At 32.1% G+C, this 21,276-nt stretch overlaps 2 protein-coding genes across 11 annotated transcripts; one reads left to right on the top strand and one right to left on the bottom strand.

Moving 5' to 3' along the window:
- Positions 1–4,424: 4,424 nt before the first annotated feature.
- On the bottom strand, positions 4,425–8,511 carry ARF17 (auxin response factor 17). Its single transcript, XM_028086319.2, has 3 exons — positions 7,283–8,511; positions 5,360–6,013; positions 4,425–4,575 (listed from the first exon to the last, which is right to left on the bottom strand). The coding sequence occupies exons 1-2, from the start codon at positions 8,351–8,353 to the stop codon at positions 5,417–5,419; spliced, it is 1,668 nt and encodes a 555-aa protein (XP_027942120.1). The 5' UTR covers positions 8,354–8,511; the 3' UTR covers positions 4,425–4,575; positions 5,360–5,416.
- Positions 8,512–15,066: 6,555 nt separating this feature from the next.
- Positions 15,067–17,890, top strand: LOC114195893 (uncharacterized). 10 transcript variants are annotated; one of them, XR_014984693.1, is made up of 5 exons: positions 15,070–15,473; positions 16,092–16,187; positions 16,259–16,337; positions 16,497–16,615; positions 17,502–17,890. XR_014984693.1 is itself a non-coding variant. In XM_028086322.2 (4 exons), the coding sequence occupies exons 1-3, from the start codon at positions 15,249–15,251 to the stop codon at positions 16,611–16,613; spliced, it is 588 nt and encodes a 195-aa protein (XP_027942123.1). In that variant the 5' UTR covers positions 15,067–15,248; the 3' UTR covers positions 16,614–16,615; positions 17,502–17,890. The 10 variants fall into 10 exon arrangements, 2 of the variants coding, with proteins under 2 accessions (XP_027942123.1, XP_027942122.1); XR_014984692.1 differs by having other exon boundaries at positions 15,071–15,473; positions 17,499–17,890; XR_014984691.1 differs by having other exon boundaries at positions 15,074–15,473; positions 16,270–16,337; positions 17,499–17,890.
- The last annotated feature ends 3,386 nt before the right edge of the window (positions 17,891–21,276 follow it).

Genomic DNA, 21,276 nt, shown 5'->3' with positions numbered 1-21,276 from the left:
GGGGTTTTCGTCTGTTGAATATCCTCAAAGTAACGATAAGTAAAACAGTCAGCAAATTAATTTAACGACACTGAGTATTAGATTTTTAAGAATAATTATAAAAAGTATATTAATTTAATATTTCAGAAAATATATTTAATTAATGAAAATAAAATAAATAATGATTATATTATTATTACTTTCAATATTAATTTTTATTAAATATTTGCTTTTGTAACTGCATATCGTTTTTTAATTTTAATAAGTCAATAGGTCTTTCTAAATTTTAGGAGTAAGTATTTTTGTTATTCACATTTCCTGAAATCGTGGTTATATGGTTAATGTCAATTTTATTTTTTATTATAAATGTACTGCTGTTACGTTGAATGAAATAAACTTTTTCTTTGCATCAGTCTCATTATACAGTTAACTTGTTCTGCCTTCTCTTCTCCCGTTAAATTATTTCCCTTTCAACTCCAACAATTTGGTATCAGAGCTGTTTTCTTACGAGCATGTGAAAAAATGGACGCTGAATCAAATTTCTCCCAAGTAGCACCTTCGGTCTTTGACAGAGAAAACTACGATGTCTGGACAGTAAAAATGGAGGCTTACCTAGAGGCTTTGGATCTTTGGGAAGCCATTGAAGAAGATTACGAAATCCTTCCGCTGCCCGAAAATCCCACCATGACCCAGATGAAAAGTCACAAAGAGAAGAAAACTCGGAAAGCAAAGGCGAAATCATGTCTCTTTGCCGGTGTTTCAGCAACTCTCTTCACTCGAATCATGACTTTAAAAACAGCAAAAGAAATATGGGATTATCTAAAGAAGGAGTATGCAGGGGATGAAAGGATTCGAGGTATGCAAGTGTTGAACTTGATGAGAGAATTTGAGCTTCAAAGGATGAAGGAGTCTGAGACCATTAAAGAGTACTCAGACAGATTGCTTGGCATTGTTAACAAGGTAAGATTAGTTGGCACAAATTTTTTGGATTGCATAATTATCGAAAAAATTCTTGTAACTGTGCCAGAAAGGTACGAGGCATCCATAACCACCCTAGAAAACACAAAGCATATGTCCAAGATTACCTTGATAGAGGTGTTACATGCCTTGTAGGCCCAAGAGCAACGAAGGCTTATGAGACAAGATCAAGTGGTTAAAGGTGCATTACTAGCAAAGCATCACAATGGAAAGAAAAACTTCAAGAAGAATAAACAAACAAGCGGTGAAAACACTACATACAAAGGCAAGGGCAAAAAGAAAAATCAGCCACCTTGTGAGCACTCCGGAAAATTGGGTCATCCATCATTCAGATGTTGGAAAAGACCAGACGCAAAGTGCAACAAGTGTAATCAGCTTGGACATGAAGCTGTAATTTGTGGAAGTAAACAACATGAAGTCAATGCCCAGGTTGTTGAGCAAGATGACGAAGATCATATTTTCTCTGCTTCAATTTTTTCAGCAAAGGGTGACTCTGAATGTTGTTTGATTGATAGTGGTTGTACCAACCACATGTCGTATGACAAAACTCTATTCAAGGACTTGAAGCCTACTAAAGTCTCAAAGGTCAGAATAGGAAATGGTGACTATATTTCTGCAAAAGGAAAAGGAACCATAGAAATTTCAATGAGCTCAGGTACAAAAATAATCTTCGATGTTCTCTATGTACCTGACATTGATCAAAATTTGCTAAGTGTAGGACAGTTGATGGAAAAGGGATTTAAAGTGTCCTTTGAACATTAAAACTGCCTTATCTATGACATTGCTGGCCGGGAGGTTCTAAGGGTTAAAATGAGAGGTAAAAGCTTCTCATTTGATCCAACAGAGGAGAAGAATGTAGCCTATTACACTCAAGCCAATCTCACAGAACTTTGGCACAAGAGATTGGGTCATTGTCATCTTGAAAGAATGTTGAAAATACAGAAGAATGACATGTCACCAGGTGTACCAACACTTTCTGTAAATCTTTCAAATTGTAATGCTTGTCAATTTGGTAAACAAAACAGAAAGTCTTTTCCCAAATCATTTTGTAGAGCCTCTCAAAAGTTGCAACTAATTCACACTGATGTGGCAGGACCTTAAAGAACACCATCACTACAAGGTAGTCTCTACTTTATTTTGTTCATGGATAATTTTACAAGAATGTGTTGGATTTTTTCTTGAAATTCAAGCATGAAGTGGCTGGAGTATTTATGAAGTTCAAGAAAATGGTGGAAACTCAAAGTGGCTACAAGATTCAATTTCTAAGATCAGACAATGGGAAGGAGTATACATCAACAAAATTTAATCTATTTTGTGAAGAAGCAGGAATTGCGCATCAATTGACAGCTCCTTACACTCCTCAACAAAATGGGGTAAGTGAAAGGAGAAACATATTTGTGATGGAGATGGCTAGATGCATGTTGCATGAGAAGGAGCTGCCTAAAACATTTTGGGCAGAAGCGGCTAATATAGCAGTTTTCTTGCAAAATCGCCTTCCAACCAAGGCCTTGAAAGATAAAACTCCATTTAAGGCTTGTTATGGGTATAAACCTTCTCTAACCTTCCTTAAAGTATTTGGTTGTGTCTGTTTTGTATATATTCCTCAGGTTAAGCGTGATAAACTTGACAAGAAGGCTACTCCAGGCATCTTTGTGGGTTACAGTTCTGTTTCAAAAGCCTACAAAGTGTATCATCCTCAAACCAGAAGGATGACTATCACTAGAGACGTACATTTCAATGAAGGTGGGAAATGGGATTGGAAGAACTCACAAAGCACAATAGAATTCTTTCCAATTATAGAAGATAACCGTCATGGAGAACAAACCACAGAACTGTTGCAAGATGAATTGGAAGATGATCCTCAAATCTGAGGAACTAGGCTATTGTCTAACATCTATCAAAGATGTAATGTAGCAATTTGTGAACCTGCTAGCTGTGAGGAAGCACTAAGACTCCCAAAATGGAAAAATGCAATGGAGGAGGAGATGTCTATGATTCAAAAAAACAAAACATGGGAGTTGGTTGACAAGCCTGAAAACAGAAAAGTCATTGGAGTCAAATGGGTTTTCAGAACAAAGCTTAATGCAGATAGCTCAATCAACAAATACAAGGCCAGACTCGTGGTTAAAGGGTATGCACAAATCTTTGGTGTTGATTGTTCTAACACTTTTGCTTCTGTGTCTAGATTAGATACAATCAGATTGGTGTTAACTATAGCTGCGCAAAAGGGCTAGAAAATTTTCCAGTTGGATGCCAAATCAACATTTTTAAATGGAGTTCTAGAAGAAGAAATATATGTGGAGCAACCGGAGGGATTCGTGAAGTATGGTGAAGAAGATAAAGTTTATCTACTAAGAAAGGCCCTATATGGCCCTAAGCAAGCTCCAAGGGCCTGTAACTGGAGATGACACAAAGTTGGTTGACGAATTCAAGCAAGAAATGATGCAAGCATTTGAAATGACAGATCTTGGTCTCATGACCTATTTTCTTGGAATTGAGATCAAACAAGGTGAAAATGAAGTGTTCATTTGCCAAAGAAAATATGCAAAGGAAATATTGAGGAAATTTCAAATGGATGAATGCAAAGTAGTTAGCACACCAATGAATCAAAGGGAGAAATTCATCAAGGAAGATGGTGTTGATAAAGTTGATGAAGGATACAATATGAGCTTGATTGGATGTCTAGATAGTGATTGGGCTGGATCTTATGATGACATGAAAAGCACTTCAGGATATTGTTTCAACCTATGTTCAGCACAATCCACTACAGAGACTGAATTCATAACAACAACAGTTGTTGTAAATCAAGTTTTATGGCTAAAAAAGATTCTATGTGATTTACATTTTTAGCAGAAAAATAAAATTGAGGTTTTTGTTGACAATCAGGCAACAATTGCAATTGCAAATAATCCAGTATGTCATGGGAAAACAAAACATTTCAACATCAAACTCTATTTTTTGAGGGAGATGCAGCAAAATGGAAAAGTGGACTTAGTTTACTGCAAGTCTGAATATCAGTTGACTGACATGTTTACAAAGCCTTTGCCTGTCAGCAAATTTAAACTGTTGAGAAAAAGAATTGGGGTGTGTAACAATTCCTAAAGCAAGGAGGAGTGTTAAATATTTGTTTTGTAACTCCAAATTGTTTTTTAATTTTAATAAGTCAATAGGTCTTCCTAAACTTTAGGAGAAGTATTTTTTGTTATTCATGTTTCTTGAAATCGTTGTTATACAGTTAACTTGCTCTGCCTTTTCTTCTCCGGTTAACTTGCTCTGCCCTTTCAACTCCAACAATTTTATTTAATAATTTTCGTTATATCACCCAAGATAGAAGACTGAGTTGATAGCACAAAAAGTTTAATTCAATCTAATTCCATGATCGAGGTACAAAACCTAAACAAACAAATTGCGTATAAAAATATGTATACACAGACCGAAAATAAGTAAACCAACAAAAGAATCACTCGTCAAATAGAAAAAAAATTTGTATTAAGAAATATCATCAAATGTTCTGTAAAAAAAGTAGCATAAATTGTGAGATATGAGATTTGTTTTTCAAGTATTGGAGAGTCCAGGGTCAAAAGGGTAGTCAGCTTCCGGCCGTGAAGAAGTTCCTACCTGGATGAATAAATAGCAACCAAAGTTAGTAAAAGAATTTACTTGCTTCTCAATCCAACAACACATCAAGCTAACCAGACAAACCATTCAAATAATATAAACACAGACATTCTATTGATTCTATTGATTTGTTATGATTATTATTTATGCTGGTTTCAAAAGGATAATTCTGCACTCACACAACCATAACTATCGATATCCACTTAATCAGTTCGAATGATTTAGATAACTCAATCTTAACTTCAACATGGATGAACAGTTTTTTTGTACAGAGTCAACAGTCAGCAAACAGGTCGACATTGGGAATTTAAATCACTCACCAGCCTACCATGATGCAATTACATCTAATAATTTTATTTAAAAATACCATAATCCAAATAAGGAATAGAAAATTCATATTATGGTTATCCACTTTACTGCAATGGTAATAAATAATAGATTATGATTTTGCCTCTATATTTGGTATGAATAAGGCAAGTGTCTGGGGTTCAATATCATGAATATACTACTAAAAGCAAATTTATAAGAAGAAAAACATATAATTTAAAACACATAATTTAAAACACAATCTAAATAGCAAAATCACAAATGTTTCACACTGATTTGGGTGACTAAATAAATGTAGAATTCAAATCTACGAGGCACTTGGTCGGAACAATACTTCAAAATATACCAAGCCATACATTCAAACATTATAGACATAATACATGTAATTGAGCTACTGATTTTGTAGTTGATTTGTTTGGTGGTAAGAAATTCAATTTACTCGGATATATGTGCATACCTGTACATTTACTTATATGTATCATATAATCACAGCCACTTTCACTAGTAAGAATCCTCATCTGTCAAGGACTTTATCTCCTGTGATAGGACAACCAGTGTCTGTTAAACCATTTTGTACAGGTTGTTCTTTCCGAATGACTGCACCAAATAGCTGAAATGAATCCGGCGCAGGTTTTATTGAGTTGTTGCGATTCTCAAGAGTGTCTGTGACACAGGAATGGAAACTACTGTCTGGTGATAGTTCATCAGATTGAGAGTTGCCGCCAACATGTGGTTCTGTCGGCAAATTTTTCAGCCTTGAAAATGTGTTGTTCCCAAAGGAATTTATGATACACGGATGAGACATGTCCCTTGGATAATTGGGAAAACTTGATGCAGAAAATACATCATGCCTGGCTCCCTGCATGCCAGCAGGAAAATGACTATAACCCAACAATGCCTGATTCAGGTGTACCATTGCTGAATTAGTGACTCTGGCCACAGAAAAGGTTCCTCCCTCTCCATTGGTCAACACCCCATAACCATCAGCAGTTCTAAGCCTTTTTGGTGAGGGGAAGGCCGGATGAAGGACAGGTGTGGGGGAAACAAGCTCCACTTGCCAAGGACTAACCCATTTTGCATTCCGCAACCCTTCAGGTTCATCCCATGTAACCTATGATGTCAAAATCAGAAAAGATAAATAGCAGTATTGAGAGAGAGGATAACTTCTTCAAGTACAACTTATGTGACAAATAGTTTCTTTCAATAAAAAAAATTTTTTGCCATGAAAATAATACCGAGACTCGAACATTAGAAATTAAGGGCAGTCATACAATTGTTCCCAGCAAAGTGAAAAGGTATTTAGGCACATGCATGAACAGAGAGTATGGCAGTGACATTTGTTGAGAATTTGACATGGCAAGTATAATCATAAAAAACTGACACATAGTAATAGTGACAAAGACTTTATTTGCAAAAAAAAAAAAAATACTATTCACCAGTTTGAGAAATTTTTGCAAATCCTACCTCATCTAACCCATCTACAACTTATGAATTAAACCCAACATCCTAGAACATCTAGGCAAAGGTGTATAAATTCAACAGGCAGAACAGACGAAAGGCAAGACAACAAAACATGTACCCCAAAATAGCAAACCATAGTTATCATACTGCCATTTCCCTGTTCAGTCTCTTCATTCACTTAACATACACTAGCTAAAATGATAAATGTAAACTTCATTGAACCTTCTCCAATGTTTTTATGCCCAAAAGAACGTGTCAGTCTTCTGTTCCCATATTTCACCAGCAAATAAAATGAATATATTTTTCAATGCCCCATTCCATCATTTTGAAAGCAACATTGTATACAATAATAGAACCATAAACCACAAAAGCATTCTCGGGCAAAATCTTTTATAAAATAAGACAAGTAATTCCATGTAAGTTTCACTCCACAACAACAAAAAACCAGCCCCTCTCCAACTAGGAGAATGAAATGGCACAATCAGGGGTTCTCACCTTTCAATATCAGTTTCTTGTTGAGTAAAGTACAGTTCTACAATCAATACAATGTTAATCAGAAACATAATCCACAACAGAATATAGCCACACATTTTGCAAGAAAATGAAGAGTTCTAAGCCAATAATTTTCGGTGGCTGGCTAATTAAAAACTTTGTAGCTCCAGCCGTATGCATCCTAGTCTCCCCTTCCTTATGAAATTCAAAAGGAAGAAAGAAAGACTCAGTGGCTCGTGGAAATCATACACAAGTTTTATTTCACCATATCCACCGTATCTTCTTTGAATCTCACTAATCTATAAACCAAAATTTATCCAAGAAAGTGAAATTCACAAAACATAATACCCACAACCCATACACACGCATTAAAGACAAATAAAAGAAACCTCGCCATTCAGAAAGAATTGACTATTATATATTATACCTGAAGCATGCGCCAAGGCGAACCGCACCATTGGCCATTATCCTGAAATGAGACAGCAGAGACAGTACCCTGAAACCACGTCATCCTGGACGAATCGTCTGTCTCCACAGACATCTTCACTCTCATCCCATCGCTCCATGCAATCCTCATCGCTGCATCCACCACCTCAGTCTTCACCACGAACTCAGACCAACCAGCCTTCGGGTAATAAACAACCTCAAACGGCATGTTCCGCGCGGCCAACTCTGCCGCCTCCGCAACAACCTTAGCCGACAGCTTCCCCTTCCCGTCCCTCTTGAAAACCCTCTTCTCCTTCTCCTCATCTTCTTCCTCCTCCTCTTCTTTATCCTCCTCCTCAATTAACCTGAGCTTCACGCAGTTGCCCCTTTCAGGAAAGGAGCGTATGGTGCGGCGAATTCCGACGAACAGACGTCCTGCAGCACTCTTCATAAACAAGACAGAGTCTCCGGCGACCAGCTTCTTGTTGTTGACAAACGTGCTCCAGCCGGTGGTGAGCAAGTGGCGGCGTGGCGTCCCACGGTAAATGTGGCGGAACTCCCAGGTGAAGCCGTGCACGTCGGTGACAGAGAGGTTCTGCACAGGCGGGTCTGCCCCGAAATTCAGCTTCGGAAAGACGGAGTCCGCACAGAACCTGGGCACCGAGAAGCCCCCGCCGTTGTTGGCATCAGACGGCGTGAGAATCTTGGCGAAAGAAACGACATCGTTGTCTTTGTCGTCATTTGGCGGAGGAGCAGCAGGAGTATGGAATGATTCCGCTGGAAAGTTATTACCAACAGGTTGGAGAACCATCTTGGTGAAAACCTCGTCGGTAAGAGGATCGGCAAGAAAATCAACCGAGACGACACTGCAGGTAATGAAGGGTTTGGCCAGAAGGTGAGTGGAGAGATTCCGCGGTGCCGAAGAGGCTTGATCAAAGTGTCCCTGAGGGAAGTAGTAAACCATAGAATTGGGCTTCGGGATTTCCACAGACGGTCCGGCACAGGCTTGCCATATCGCCGGCTCCAGTTTGCCGGGATGCTGCGGCTGTGACGGTGGCGATTGCCGTGGCATTGTTGTATCGGAGAATCAAAATTCAGAATTCCTCACCCAATACAGAACATTAACAAGGGATTGCTTAGGGTTTTGGAACATACCGAATCCAATGGGAGTATTGTTTTTATAGTGTTGGTGAATCAGTCTCTGTTATGAAAAGATAACACTCTAACTGAAAGATACAGTCACCTTCTCACTCTATCAACTATTTTGTCTCCTGGAATTCACAATTCTCTGTCATTTACTATTTTACCCCTCTTTACACATAACAGAATTCATCATGTTTTTAATTATTTTATATGCTTAAACATAATAGATGTAATTGTGCTGGCCTTGAGATAACTTTAAACATTCAAAAAAAAAAAATATTACACCCACTTCAAGACTATTTTAATACTATATTAATGTTTTAAGTTAAAAGATATAAAAATAATCAAGACACTTTAGGTTATATTGTATATAAAGATATCTTCGTTTAATGTTGTACTGCTTAAAAAAAGAAAAGAGTGCTATGTAGTTGGTGATTTTAGTTGGTATTAATGTATACCAAAAACATTTTTTAAAAGTAAAATACAGTTTTCTATGTGTTTTGCCCTCAGTAATAAAAAAATTTGTTACATTCAGGCAAACAGATGTCAAATAACCGAAAAATGGGTAGAGATTCTCGTATATTATATTGGAGAAAGTTTCTCTAAAAGTAACAGACCAATAACAAACTACGAGTTTTCTGTCAAATAACACAACACGCGGTGTAGGTAGATGGTAATTGGAATCTTGCAGTCTCTCACATTCAAATTTTAAATATTTGTTTATATTTTATTCAACTAATGATTAATTTAATTAAAATAAATTTATTTCTGTTTAATATACTGGATTATAATATTTTTGGTAATTTTTTTCTTATGAAAGAATTTCTTTTTGCGGCTTTTCCACTTTTTTTTTTCTTTTATTAATGTAACTTTATCTATTACTTATCAACCAGTGTAAGATCTGACAATTTTAACTCAATTATATAACCTGTCAATTTCAATTTTCAGCATTTAATTATGATATCTAAGTTAATAAACACTTAACTATATTTTCTTTATATTTTATTTGTGGTGTATTATATATATATATATATATATATATATATATATATATATATATTATCTCTCTCAACGACTTTGTTTAATATGAGATGTTCAAGGAAGTATATTTTATGTTATTAAGTTGATTTTTTATGATATTAAAAATGATTAATAAAATTTGCAAAATAATTATAAAATAATATATTTTTATTAAATTTTATTTTTATAATTGTTCATTAAAAATGTTTTTTTCATTATAAGTGTAATAAGCTAAAAAATATACAATAAACATTTACAATAAGGTAAGGTACTCTTGTTTTGAATGTCCTGAATATTAGTAGAGGTGGTACTTTAAAAGATTACAAAATTGTATAAAAGGATATGTTTGACATTTCTGTACTTTAATTTATTGGGGTGTTTATGTAGAAAAAATCATTTTCGTATTTGTTTGTCGTCCTGCTAAAAACGTGCTTTTTATTGATGTCATTATTGATTTTTTTTAATTTGTAAATAATTTTATTATAATTATTTAAAGGTTATATAATTATTATAAAAATAAAGTATATATACAGTTCTGATCCTATATATTAAAATATTTTTCGTTGTTATTCTCTGGTTGATAATGGTTATTGTTTAGTAATTGGGTTTTGAAAAATATTATGTGACAAACAATTATTAATCTTTACTTATCATAAGACAAACAATAATCTAATGTCTTCATTTGCTATAATAGTTATCACATTATTTATAAAGGACAATATTTTGTTTATAATGCATATATTAGTTTGCTGTAAAAATCATAAGAATAATAAACAATAATCCATTATTATTGTTGAAGTTTGTCTTCAACAAGTCTTGATGTTTATGTCTAAAAATCGGAATAATAAAAGATTATTTTTCTATTAAAATCTGTATTGAAAGGTGATAAATCATTTAAAGCATGTCAAAGGAATTTCACTCAACAATTGTCTCCTATAACATTATCATCCAGAGTATCTTAACTGGGAAGAGTTGTTGGTTCTTAAAAGAAAAAGAAAATATATGTTGAGGTTATTGTGATTTTATTTTACTAAAGTGTTGAAACGTCAAAATAAAATGAAAGAACTTGTTGTTACAAGATGTTTACAAAAATTGATTGAAAATTTAAATAATAAAGATATAAAAAGGACATCACTGAAATTATTAGTAGGTGGAAATAGTGTAATGTTTTTAAGTTAATATATAAAATAAAATTATATTTATTAAAAATAAGTGAAATATATCAGTAGAGATGAGAGAACAACTGTTGATAAATAGAGAAAAAGAGAAGAAGCAGACATAAACGATTTTTTTAAAAAAAAATTGTAAAAGTAGCGGTCAATTTTCAAAAATGTAATAAATAATTATATTTTAAAAGATAAAATTGGTATTTTGAAATGTGGATACAAAAGAGATAATCTTCTTTATATATTGTTATAGATTACATAGATTAAAAATAACATTTTAAAAAATAAGATAACTAAACAAATTAAATAGAGGATAAGAATAAACAATATACATAATTTGAAAAATTAAAAACACCGTTAAGTCTTCGATAAACTTTATATATATATATATATATATATAACTTAATTAAATTCATTTATCAAATATTGAATATATACTTACTTATGATGTTATCAGGAAGATCCCTTGGTTCTATTTTTCACTCCGTCATTCTCTCTGTTTCCTTCTCTCATTAAAACGTTCTCACTTTGTTCTCTTTTGAATCAGAAGCTCAGTTAGGGCTTGACCAAAAACCTCTTTCGAACTAACGGAACAGTTCGTCCCTTTGTGTAAGTAGAGCTCTAAATCCTATTATTGTGTTTCTTCTCTGTTTGATAGTTATAGTTTCTTGTAAATCTTTGTTGTGGTCTTAGTCTCTTCTGCTTGTGCTTCTATTTTTAACTTTTTAAGTTGTTTTTGATCCTAGTTCTCCTCCGCTAAGAGTTCCTTGAGTTGAGTTCCACTCAAGATGAGGGAAGCTAGATTTATTTGTGTTTCGATGTATATTGCATGTTTTCAGTTTTGTTTCATGGTTGAGATGCATGTTGGATGCTTGTGTGCTTATGGATATAAATTGGGTGTTGCTTGGTATGGTTTGAATCTGGCCTGGGTGCGTGAACAGTGGAGAAAACCTGGTATTTTTGCTCAGGTGAGCAAGTTTCACCCAAGCAATAGGATCAAAAACTCTCTCAGGTTTCTGCTCAGCGAGAGGATCAGAAACTCTCTCAAGTTTCTGCTCGAGCTGTCACTTAGACGACGAGTCCCAGTTTTGAGCAAGAGTAATCTAGCTCAGGCGAGGAGGTCTCGTCTAAGCGAGAAATCGCAGAAACCTCATTGTTCCACTGCTTGAGTTCTCACCTAGGCGAGAAGGGCTCGCTTGAGTGAGAGAACCTCTCTTGCCTAAGCGAGGACTTCCAGCTTAAGCGAGACTGGTGCAGGGATGTGCTCTAGTACTAGTTCCCTCTCTAATATGATTGTTTGTCTCCATGATTAAGTGTCTCACCTTAAACGCATGATGTATGATGCCATGTATGTTATATGAGATTTAATGAGACTGAGATTCTGTTATATTTAGTATGAAATGAATTATGAATTTGGTGGTTAGTGATGTCTTGGCATGATATTTGAATTTCATGAGATTACATATGGATTTGGTGTGAGGACATGATTTTGGTATGAGATAGACGTAATTCCATAAATCTCTTAATGATATTTCATGTTGTAGTGTATATAATTAGGTAAGGATTCAAGTAAAGTTACATCCTGAAACTCTAAAGAATCAGTTAGTCTCACGTAGAGCGCACTGATTCAAGTGGTGAGAATAGCAGGAGACCCGCAGGATAATGGCCATATATGATTGAATGCTAACCTATATGGTAGGTGAAACCCATTGGCAATGACTCTATAAAGCAGTAGAGGCCACCACAAGTGCAGACATCCATTGAATCTGATCTTATTATATGTATCCAAATAATTGAGTCATAGAGTCATGTTTATATGTTATCACATGATTGAATGCCTACTGTTTTGCATGTTTATAATCTGTTTTAATTATCTGTTTGCTATAACATAGTCAAAATTTCTTTTTACTCTAGCTTATCCTTCTTTCTTGTGTCTGTCTTCTTATGTGGTTTTTTCTTTTGTAATGATTATCAATTTATTGGTGTGAGCAAATGTGGAAATCTCTAGTGGTCATCAGGATAATGGAAACGCTGCAATTTAGTCAAGTTTGGGTTAGGTTTTGCTCCTTGGAGCACCTTTTAAGGCATTGTTGCCTTGTGTTATTTTCTTTGTGAGCAGATTTTAAATTTAAATTAATTACTGTTTCGAACCTTGTTTATGATGTGTGTTGTACCTCAGACTTCTTCCTCTAAGTATATTTATAAATAACTATAATAGTTAGTACTTATATATTGCATGTCGTGTGTTCTATTATATTATAATTTTACAATGTTTTATTTATTAGATTTATCTATTAAATGATATATCAATATATATATATATATATATATACTTTTATCTCTATCCAAGTGACTTTGTTATATCATAATTCAAAATACTAGTTGAATATATTTTTATGGTGATATTTGAATTTTTTTAGAATATTTCATATATCAAAATATCGGGGCTTGCATTTTAAATTTTAAAGTATACTATATTTTATGTCAAATTAAGATTATGTATGGATTATTATAAACTCAATCATCTCAACTTATATCTTAAAATTTATCATTTGAACTTGTTTGTTATTATATAAAAATTTATTAAGAAAAATAAAATAAAAAAATATAAAGCAAAGAAATACACTAAATCTATAATAAAATTTAAATAAAGTATTAAATAACAGTACTTTTATTTTAGGTTTAAATATCTTTTTCGTCCTTATTTTCATAGTGTTTGTTGCGGATGGTCCTCATTTTGACAGAATGTTTAAAATGATCCTCATCTTTATCGAATGTTTAAAATGGTCCTCATTTTCGTAATTCGTATTTTATTTGATTATTTTCTGTGACGCCATTTAAGTCAGTAACGGAGCACTGTATAGTTGCATTTGGGTGTGTTATGTGTACTATACAATATACAAATGTTTCCGCTACTGATTGTGAAAATGATGACCATTTTAAACATTCAGTCAAAATAAGAACCATTTAAAACATTCTGTCAAAATGAGGACCATCCGCAACAAACACTACGAAAATAAGGATATGAAAATTTAAACCTTTATTTTAACATGTTAGATTTTTCTGTTGATATATCTGATTAGTTTAAATAATTATTGACTTATTAAATAATTATTGACTTATTTAAGACCTTATAAATATTATACTACTTTTTATTTAACTGTCAATATTTGAAAATTATAATTTTTGATAATTTTTTTTTAATATTAACCTGGATTCAACCAAATACAATCCTCTCAACATCAAATTGAATTCAACCCAAAAAATACAGAAACTTATTCCAACTAATAGTTTTTACTAAGTAAAGTAATATGTTTATCCAAATATTACCCAACCTATTCTACAAACACATCCTTAAAATCAATTTATTTAAACAAGACAATGATTAGAAATTAATTCGGAGATTAGTGTTGATATCTATATTATATTTAGTTACTAATATTTAATTGGTTTTGAGTTGAAGTTACATTTGTGTTTTTACTTTATAATAGACTTTGAGTTTTGTCCGTATAGTAAACAATCCAGTTTTTTGTTGTTTACTCAGTGAAATCATAAATAAAACCAATAACTTTTATTTTACATTTATATTTTATTACAAACATAATAAGTTTTAAACCTTCAGCTTGGATAAATAACCCAATCTCTATGATAGACTAATGTATAATAGGTCTTATATTTTCATATTTCACAAATACTAACTGTTAACAATTGAAATAACAATATTAATAAATTATTCTGATCACATCTGGCTATGAAAAAATTTGGGGTTAAAGATATAACAATACTCATGTTTACAAGTTTTTTTTTTCTGCTTTTATAGATTTATTGTAACTTTCCAATATAATTAGAAGCTGGAGAAAAAAAACAGAAATCTGATTATATTGAAAGATTTCGAAACGGTTTATGTTTTTTCATTTTTTTTAATAATCTTCAAGCAAAAAATACATTCATTTTAAATGTATTTTTAATATTAAAATAATATATATTAATATTTTAAATTAAGAAACAAAGAAAACATGTTAAAATGTCAATATAGTAAAATTTCAAATGATTTTTTTTCTATCAATGGATTTTAAAATACTAAATTTCGTTATCTAACGTTCTCCCGCAACATCGCAAATAAATATAACAAAATAAGAAAAAAAAAGTTACAACTTGTAGTATATTGTAATGCTTATAGGTCTATATCACGAAGAGAAGTATTGTGCAATATTAAAACATCAAAATTGGCTAATAAAATAAATAAATCAGAAAGAAAGATAGATGATAATACACACACTACCAAAAATTTTAATTTTACTAGGGGTTATTTAACAGAGGTTATAATAACCTCAAGAAAATAGATTAGGTGCTTGAGGTTTTCTAAACCCCAAGTAAGTGTCGTGGGTTTTTCTCAAACCCAGTTAAAGTTAAAATAAGTAGATGCTATTTTGATTTTTTTCATATTCTGTCAACCTCCATCTTTCTTTTTTTTTTCTGATTTTTTTACCCTTATTCATATTTTTTTTCTTCTCTTCATTTTAATGTCCACCTCTGTCCTCCACAATTCTTCCATTTTCACTTTTCATCTATCACTTATAGACGTTGGCGAGCTTCATCCATCGACTGTAGAAACAATTAGGGTTCAGCCACTAATTCATGAGCTCTGTCGTCGCCGTTGACCTTGCCTTGTCCAGGTTCGCTATTCGCCTCCGTAACTGGCTATTCCTCCTCTGCACAAACTTCACGAGCACCTCCTTGTTGTGGCTCACCACAAGTTCCCTATTGTGTGCGTACCCTTGTTTGGGTCGTCTTCCGCCACCGGACGCTCACACACGTCAAGCCTTCAATCTCGCTCTCTCACTGCTACCAGCAACGACGAAGGTATGTTTTTCGTTTTATCCTTCTATAGAGGTTAGAGAATTTGATTCATGGTAGTTCAAATTCGATAGCATTGTACAAATATTCTAATTCGTTCCTATCATTTCGTGGTGTCTATGCTTTTATTGATGCATTTTTTGATTGGATTGAGCTTTGTGATTTTTTTTATTGAACATTTTGCTTGTATTTAGGAAATAACAATTTTGATTCTTTCTGAAAGTATGCTTTAACATTTTTAGACTATTCATCTAGATGATAGTTCTACTTTAGATAAGATAAAATTTGGTGCTTATTTAAAACTGAATCTGAATATAAAGTTTACACGTTACCTTAACAGTTAATCTTAAGTTAAAATTGTAATAGTAGTGTTTTAACTAAGTCAATCAAGAAAAGGGCCCCTTTGGTTGTGATGGATTAAGTTGACATGATTATTTCATCTCTATCTTGAATGTGTGATATTATGTACCGTGATGTGAAACTAAATTGAATATTGCCATTAAAACTGCAACTGCATTATGATTTCTTCATGACTTAAGTATCACTCACCGTAATGTGAAATGGAGTAACATTTTGTTGCATGAAAATTTTACTGTTAAAGTTGCTGATTTTGGATTCTTACAGTTTCTTCCGATTCATGTTACTCATGTCACTCATGTTACAACTATTTCAGTAGGAACTCGTGCTTACATAGATCCTGACTACTATATATCTGGAAGGGTGAGTAACAAAAGTGATGTGTATAGTTTTAGAGTGTTCTTGTTTGAACTCATATTCTCTATCCACCCAAGTTTGGTTGCAGGCACAAATAATGAGACTCTTGCACAGTTTGCAAATATTATGGTTATGATGCTCCAATTGATGAGTATGGTATGGAGTCTTTCAACCTTTATATCTCATTAATTTTCGATTCTGCAGAATTATATAAACAAAATTGTAACTTGAAATCACACTCTAATTTTATATGTAATGACAAAACTCAAAATTAGATGTATATTCTTTTAAAAATATTTGAACTGCATGATGTAGGAACTATTAGATAGACCAAGTGGGGCCACCTTAAAGACTTGCATAAAGCCATTAAACTTTGTGAAGAAGCACTGGCAACTACTGATCCAAATATTGCATCTCTTGGACCAAACATAGAGGTAATAAATGGTCCTTTAAAATTTAGCTAACTTGTCCGAGTGTAATAAAGGGACCATACATAGTGCAGTTTGTTCTAAAAAAACTTTGCTTATGAAATTGATTATTGAATAAATTCCTATTTAGTCTATTGCATATTATTAGAACTTAGGACTCCTTGTTAGCGTGATAAAATTGTTTAGGGTTGTCACTGAAAAAATAGTAAGTTTCTCTTATTCCAATTTCTTCTTGTTTTTGTTTCATTGTTATCTGATATGCATATGATCACAAACAAACTTTGGCAATCTTTTAGAATGAATTGTTCAAGACTTGATAGTCCTGAAAAGTCAGGTGTTTCTCTCAAGTACTTGGAGTGACTAAGATTAAGGAATTTCAACCGCTCTGAAACCTATAAACGTAGTTTTTGATAAAATTTTAGAAAAGAAAATACAAGAGGCACTGATTATATAACATGTAATAGGAACAAAGTATTTTAGTTATCCTGTGAGTTTTATGAAGTACAAGCAGAACCAAACTAGAAGGTTTGGTGGAGGAGTTCTTTGTGTTGTTTTGGCAGGTAGAACATGGTCATATCAAAGCCAAAAAGAGTCATTTAGAGGGGGAGTTCTCTCAATGCGTAAGAATATTTTAATTCTATTTCAGCTGCATAAAAAACTAATCACATTTACAAAATGCACCAACAAGTTCTATCAAGTTCTTCATTATTAATATTATTTAATCTTGTGCACATTATAGTTTGTGAATGAGACTTTGAGGGTTGCAAGCATTATTGGTGGAATATTAAAATGGATACTTTGTTACACATACATACCACCATCTTCGGTGTTTGATGTTCCTGCCAGAAAATATGAGGAATATACATAATAACTTCCTTCTCTTTTGTAGTAGCTATGGGGACCACATCATGAAACCATTTGCATCAAGATTCTTCATTCATCACACCAAAATCAGAAAAACGAGTTGATTTTACCACTGGAATATTCCGTTTTGGGAGGGATACTGAAGTTGTTACTAAGGTTTGGACATTCATTTAGCGGAAGTGGAATACAACATGTTATTAGAATGATGGGTTCTAAGCCATCAAATGCCATAACTTTCAGACTAACCTTTTTGTGACTAAGTCATCTGAAAAATTTTATTAACTTTGGAGCTGGTAATTTCAACTTCTTTTTCTTGTATATATGCCTCTCTACACAGTAGGTTGGCAGGAGCCTCAAACCATCTATTGACCTTTTTTGCAAAATAATGCATTTAATTGCTTCTGCATTTTCAATTTATCCTGTCCTAGTCTTTGCTTTTGCATGATCTTGATCATACTTTACTGTTCCAAGACATTTAAGTTTCTCTGTACACACAACAACATAACTTTTTTTTTTTAAATTATAGTTAGTTTTTCATTTACCATGTTGAACTGATACCCATTGGAATCTTGGAATATTCTTTTCTTCTAATGACTTAGTGTTAAAAGTGTTGAACTTAAAATGTCTGATTTGCTCGCAAGATGATACGGGTGGGAATTCATGTGAAATGTTACACTTTTTTTTTGTTGGGGCCCCTCTGTTGTGAAGAGAAAAATATTTGAGGATCAATGTTGATCACAGATTTTGGTTCAGACCCTACATTTTCAATGTAATTTTAAATTGAGAAAAAGAATTGGAGATATTTTATTCAACAGTGGGAACATTGGGGAACACCCCACATGTCCTTAGTCATGGAGAACTATATGTTGTACTCCTTAGTCTTGTATGGTTCCGAAAGTGATTTTGAAACAAACACAAGGTTAAGAGTCAACTGTGAGTCTAGGACATAAGAATGCAGTGATCCTTTCAGTAACTTAGATGGGCAGTCCAAATGGAAAATTATGGAATGCGTTTTGAGAATTATTGATGAAGTTGACCAAAATTTCAAGTTGAAGAATATAGTTGGTTTAAAAAGAAGAAGTCAATGGATGGAGATGGACATTGAATGCACCTTTTCCCCCTTTTCCTGCTTACTTGTCTGAATTAAAGTCTAGTTATGGTTCTTGAGAATTAATACCGAAGACAATATTGGAAATTCCCTATATAATATAGATTGACTAGAAATGAAAATTAATGTGGTAATTTCAACCTATGCTTTGACCTGTTTTAGTAAGTGACTATTAGCTAGGTATTTCAACTTACGCTTTTTATTAAAAAGTTATATATATATATATATATATATATATATATATATATATATATATATGTGTGTATATATATATATATATATATAAAAGAAATTATTTCCTTGATCAGTATTTACCATGTTGTCAACTAGCTAATATAGTTGTTGTGTGATGCACTCAGAAAGTTAAATGCACTTGTTCTCAACCCACAACCGAGGAATCAATATCTCCAAACCTATGTAAGCAAAATTCAATCACTTCCACTCAAACTATGCCCCCATTTTCCTTCTTAAATGTGCTCTAAATATCCATTGTACTCCAAATTATAACATAATTTTGACAAAGTCTGTCTCCTAAATTTATGCACTTAAGAAATTAAATAAAATTGTGCAACCAATTCCTTTGAATATCGATTGGTTTTGACAATGAAAATGCTTTTACACCCTGTAAATGATATTGTACTTAGTTATCATGATAAACAGAGATGAAGAGAAAATCGTTAACCTCTCATGCTAATTACCATGAAAAGAAAATCGTTGCCATGAGATTTCCCTCTTCTTCAAACATGAGATCATGTCTTCTTTATTTTTGGAATCCCAGGCATTAACGGGGGTTTTTGGAACCCCGAACATTACCGGGGGTTTTCGGAACCCCATGCATTATTGGGGGTTTTCAGAACCCCTGCCATTAATGGGGGTTTTTGGAACCTCAGGCATTAACGGAGGTTTTCGAAACCCCGGGTATTAGCGGAGGTTTTTGAAACCCCCAGTAAGTTGCGCTACTTCCAGGGGTTGCTAAAAATCCCCGGTAATCCGTTAGCCACGCTTGCTCTTCTGGGGAAATTTTAAACCCCTGGTAAAACCATTAGTGGGGGTTAAAACCCCCAGAAATGCCAAATATAACCCCCGTTAAAAATAATTATTTTTGTATGACAGTTCAATTTAAACTTATAATTTACTGAAGTAATAACAATTTAGATAATACATATTATTTACACTTCTAGCTTAAATATAAATTTAATGAAATTGACATATACTATAACTTAGTTCAACTATTATCAAGAGTTTATTTATTAAAGGGATTAAGTTAAAAATGAATTAATTTATTTCAATTAATTTTTGATTATAATAAGACTCCACTCATTATATATTGATAAATTCTTAAAAGTATTTTATTTTTTTTATTTTTTATATTCTTTTGTAATTTAATTGAAATAAATTGATTCAATCTTACTAATTTATAATATAATTAGAAATTATAAAACCGATTAAAGTAATACACTTTCATCATAAAAATTATAATATAATTAAAAATTATAAAAAAAATCAAATGATACAAATATAAAACCATTATTCTACTATTTAAAAACTTTCATCATAAATGAAAAGAAAAAAAAAATACTTCGTCCCTGAATTAAAGAATAATAAATGCTGAACAAATTTATTGTACTTGTAATTCTTACATCATAAATAAAGAAGGAAAATTTTCACTGGGTACCAATTGCTTTTAATTTAACAACTTCAAACAGGCAACCCAACACAAGTACACTTCGTCCCTCAGCATTACAAATTTGGTCAAAACACAATAAAGTATGGTAAATTATTAAAATTTTTTGAAGACTACCATTTTCTACATAATAAAAAGATGTAAGAACTTGAATTTGATGTAATAATTAAGGTTTGGAATAATTGAAAGTATTAACTTTTATTTTAGGCTATAATTCTTATTTGGTTTTTAATTGAATTACTCAATTAAGTCTCTAATTTTTATTTAGTTTAATTGAAATATTGTATTTGTAAAAATAATTTAATTAGGTTCTTTTAGTAAATGATGGATCTTAAGCATGATATACGGTCATGTTCTCCCATTTTTTTTTTTAACTTTTAGATTTTTCATATTAAAACTTTTTAAAGTTTGTTAAAATTTTTAAATCATATATACTATGATGAAAATCAAATTAAGTATACTTTTATGTTTTTATAATAAGTAATAAAATATAAAGTTAAATATAACATAGAATAAAATATTTATTAATATATATCTTTTATTTTATTTGTTTTTGTTTTTTGAGTTTTTTTTTTTATATTTTACTCATTTTTTATTTTCAATTTCTTTAGTTATTTTTGCAAACTCACTATTTTTATATTTATTTTATATGTTTTATTATATTCATGAAAAAAATATATTTCTCATTTTTTTCACTTAATAGTAAAATATTAATTTAATAATTAATATTTTTCTTATTTCATGAATGTTTGTATATTATTTTTTTATGAATATAAAAGAAAAAATAATATATTTCATGTGTTTTTTTATAAATAGTTTTTATTTATGATTTGATTATCAGAGTTCTTTTAGTAATTATTTCTCTAAATTTTTAATTAGATGATGATCAATGATTTTTAAATTTTAAATTTAAAAAAATGTATGTTGGTATTGAATAAAAGAATAGATTTATTTTTTTAAAAATAATAAAGAGGAAGTTCCAGATGAAATATGAATATGAAAACAAACCGA

The sequence above is a fragment of the Vigna unguiculata genome, chromosome 9, assembly GCF_037176805.1.
Source record: "Vigna unguiculata cultivar grain cowpea cultivar isolate G323 ecotype 2 chromosome 9, ASM3717680v1, whole genome shotgun sequence".
In the NCBI taxonomy this organism is placed as follows: domain Eukaryota; kingdom Viridiplantae; phylum Streptophyta; class Magnoliopsida; order Fabales; family Fabaceae; genus Vigna; species Vigna unguiculata.
This window is presented reverse-complemented; position numbering and strand designations above follow the sequence as displayed.

Coding starts and splice junctions, on each gene's coding strand:
- ARF17 (XM_028086319.2), bottom strand. CDS start 8,353: ATGCCACGGCAATCGCCACCGTCACAGCCGCAGCATCCCGGCAAACTG. Junction 6,014..7,282: donor CGCCTTGGCGCATGCTTCAG/GTATAATATATA, acceptor TTGACATCATAG/GTTACATGGGATGAACCTGA.
- LOC114195893 (XM_028086322.2), top strand. CDS start 15,249: ATGAGCTCTGTCGTCGCCGTTGACCTTGCCTTGTCCAGGTTCGCTATT. Junction 15,474..16,091: donor TGCTACCAGCAACGACGAAG/GTATGTTTTTCG, acceptor GGATTCTTACAG/TTTCTTCCGATTCATGTTAC. Junction 16,338..16,496: donor TGCTCCAATTGATGAGTATG/GTATGGAGTCTT, acceptor TGCATGATGTAG/GAACTATTAGATAGACCAAG.